At 40.4% G+C, this 2,090-nt stretch overlaps 1 protein-coding gene across 1 annotated transcript in view; it reads right to left on the reverse strand.

The window, feature by feature from the left end:
- The window catches only part of LOC106531029 (protein FAM3C), a 7,395-nt gene extending 5,430 nt beyond the window's left edge, over positions 1–1,965 (reverse strand). The window contains exons 1-2 of the mRNA XM_014026787.1: positions 1,820–1,965; positions 579–617 (exon numbers count right to left, since the gene is read on the reverse strand). Of these exons, the coding sequence (XP_013882241.1) occupies positions 579–617; positions 1,820–1,838 (58 nt within the window). The 5' untranslated portion in view covers positions 1,839–1,965. The remainder of the gene's footprint in view (positions 1–578; positions 618–1,819) is intronic.
- Positions 1,966–2,090: the final 125 nt, after the last annotated feature.

Raw genomic sequence — 2,090 nt, forward strand, 5'->3', positions numbered from 1 at the left:
AATTATGTAAATGCTAATGTTAAACAACTAAACATGTAGAAAACAATGTGGATGCTAATGCTACACAGCAAAAGGTGTAGAAAAATTGTGTATTTGCTAATGCTAAACAGCTAAACGTGTAGAAAATAATGTGGATGCTAACGTTAAACAGCAAAACATGTAGGAAAATTATGTAAACGGTAAGGCTAAACAGCTAAACATGTAGAAAAAAGGTGGACTTTAACGCTAAACATGTAAAAATTACCTAATGTTAACAACAGCTAATCGCTAACCGCTAAGTCAACTGTCATTCAGTCTGCGTTACGTCTTCATCTCCTTCCTGCTGAAGACTAGTGGAACACAAACCTGTTAATGTTAGCTTGTTAGTTAGCGGTTAGCGTGAGTCGAACCACACCTAATGTTGTTGAAGCTAACTGGTCCGCTAATGGTTTTCAAAATTAATGAAAACTCTAAACACATTCTGCTATTAGCTGTTAGCTGATTAGCATAACCACGCCCACCACTAGCTTTAACAAACCAATCATCTGAAGCGTCGTTTCAAAGATGAGTTTCATTCATCCGATCAGAGAGAAACTCACATCTGATCAGGCTGGCTCCGTTCCCTCGGGTGGATCTCACTGCAACAGAAACACATCATTGTTCAGGTGGAACAGGTGAGACGGGCTCGGGTTCAAAAACCTGAACTGGATCAGAACCAAACACAGTTTATAGAAACTTTAATAAACTGAACATTCAGGTGTAGCAGGTGTTCTGACAGATTATTAATGGACTGTTTTATTATAAATGATTTCTGTGGCTTTGATGCTTTCATCTGTTGCTTTGTTGTTGAACAACTTTTATTTATTTATTTATTATATGTAAGCTGTACATCTGTATGAACCTGGAAACTTGAAGATGAATAAAGTTGTTTCAATCTGAATAAAAATAAAATTAAACTAAAATTTAAATCTGCATTTTTCTGTCGTGCAAAAGTTTTAAACAGGTTCTGTGATCAGAAACATGTAAAACTGGATTCCAGAGGTTTTTGTTTCCTGCAGCGTCTCTTCTGATGAATCATCTGGACTGGACGGGTCCAACAGAACCAAGGAGAGTCCAACAGAACCACAGAACCGGTTCAAACAAATGGACTAAATGTTGTTTTTTAATCCTCAGATTTGATGTTTGGACATGATTCTGACAGACCAGGTCCAGGTCTGAAGGTCCAGAACCTCCATGTTTCTGTCCAGATCTGTGAGGTTTTATCTCGTCTCTTGTCTCGTGTCCTCGCTCCACGAGACGATCAGGGACGCAAGAACCAAAATAATCTGTGTTTAATCTCATTTAATCCTGATTTATGAGACAAAACTTCAGGAATATTGATGTGAAACAAATAAACAATAAAATCTATAAAAATAAACTGTGAACACAAAAATCAGACAGTAAAGAAATCCTGAGCTTCACCTGAGCAGGTGAACAACTGAGCAGGTGAACACCTGAGCAGGTGAACAACTGAGCAGGTAAACAACTGAGCAGGTAAACACCTGAGCAGGTGAACAACTGAGCAGGTAAACACCTGAGCAGGTGAACAACTGAGCAGGTAAACACCTGAGCAGGTAAACACCTGAGCAGGTAAACACCTGAGCAGGTGAACAACTGAGCAGGTAAACAACTGAGCAGGTAAACACCTGAGCAGGTGAACAACTGAGCAGGTGAACAACTGAGCAGGTAAACAACTGAGCAGGTGAACACCTGAGCAGGTAAACACCTGAGCAGGTAAACACCTGTCCAGGTGAACCGCCTCACCTCGTGCTGCTCTCAGAGGAAAAAGAAAAGCACTGACCCACTCTGACGGAAAGCATGTTCCTCCCGTCCTGCTGCTGCTTCACAATGAACCAGCAGTTCCAGAACAAACAGGTTGGTTTGGCTCCGCCCCCTGTTGTCAGGTGACAGCCAATCAGCTGACAGTGCAGAGCAGGAACTGATCGTAAAAAGTTCCTCACCAGAGTTAAAGATTAAACTTGTTTAATAAATTCTAGTTATGAGTTCAGTTTTACGAGGTGCCGTTTGTAAAGTTACACAGTCAAAAATTACCACCAATGTTTTTGTTTTAT

This window comes from Austrofundulus limnaeus, unplaced genomic scaffold, assembly GCF_001266775.1.
Source record: "Austrofundulus limnaeus strain Quisiro unplaced genomic scaffold, Austrofundulus_limnaeus-1.0 Scaffold588, whole genome shotgun sequence".
NCBI classification, from domain to species: domain Eukaryota; kingdom Metazoa; phylum Chordata; class Actinopteri; order Cyprinodontiformes; family Rivulidae; genus Austrofundulus; species Austrofundulus limnaeus.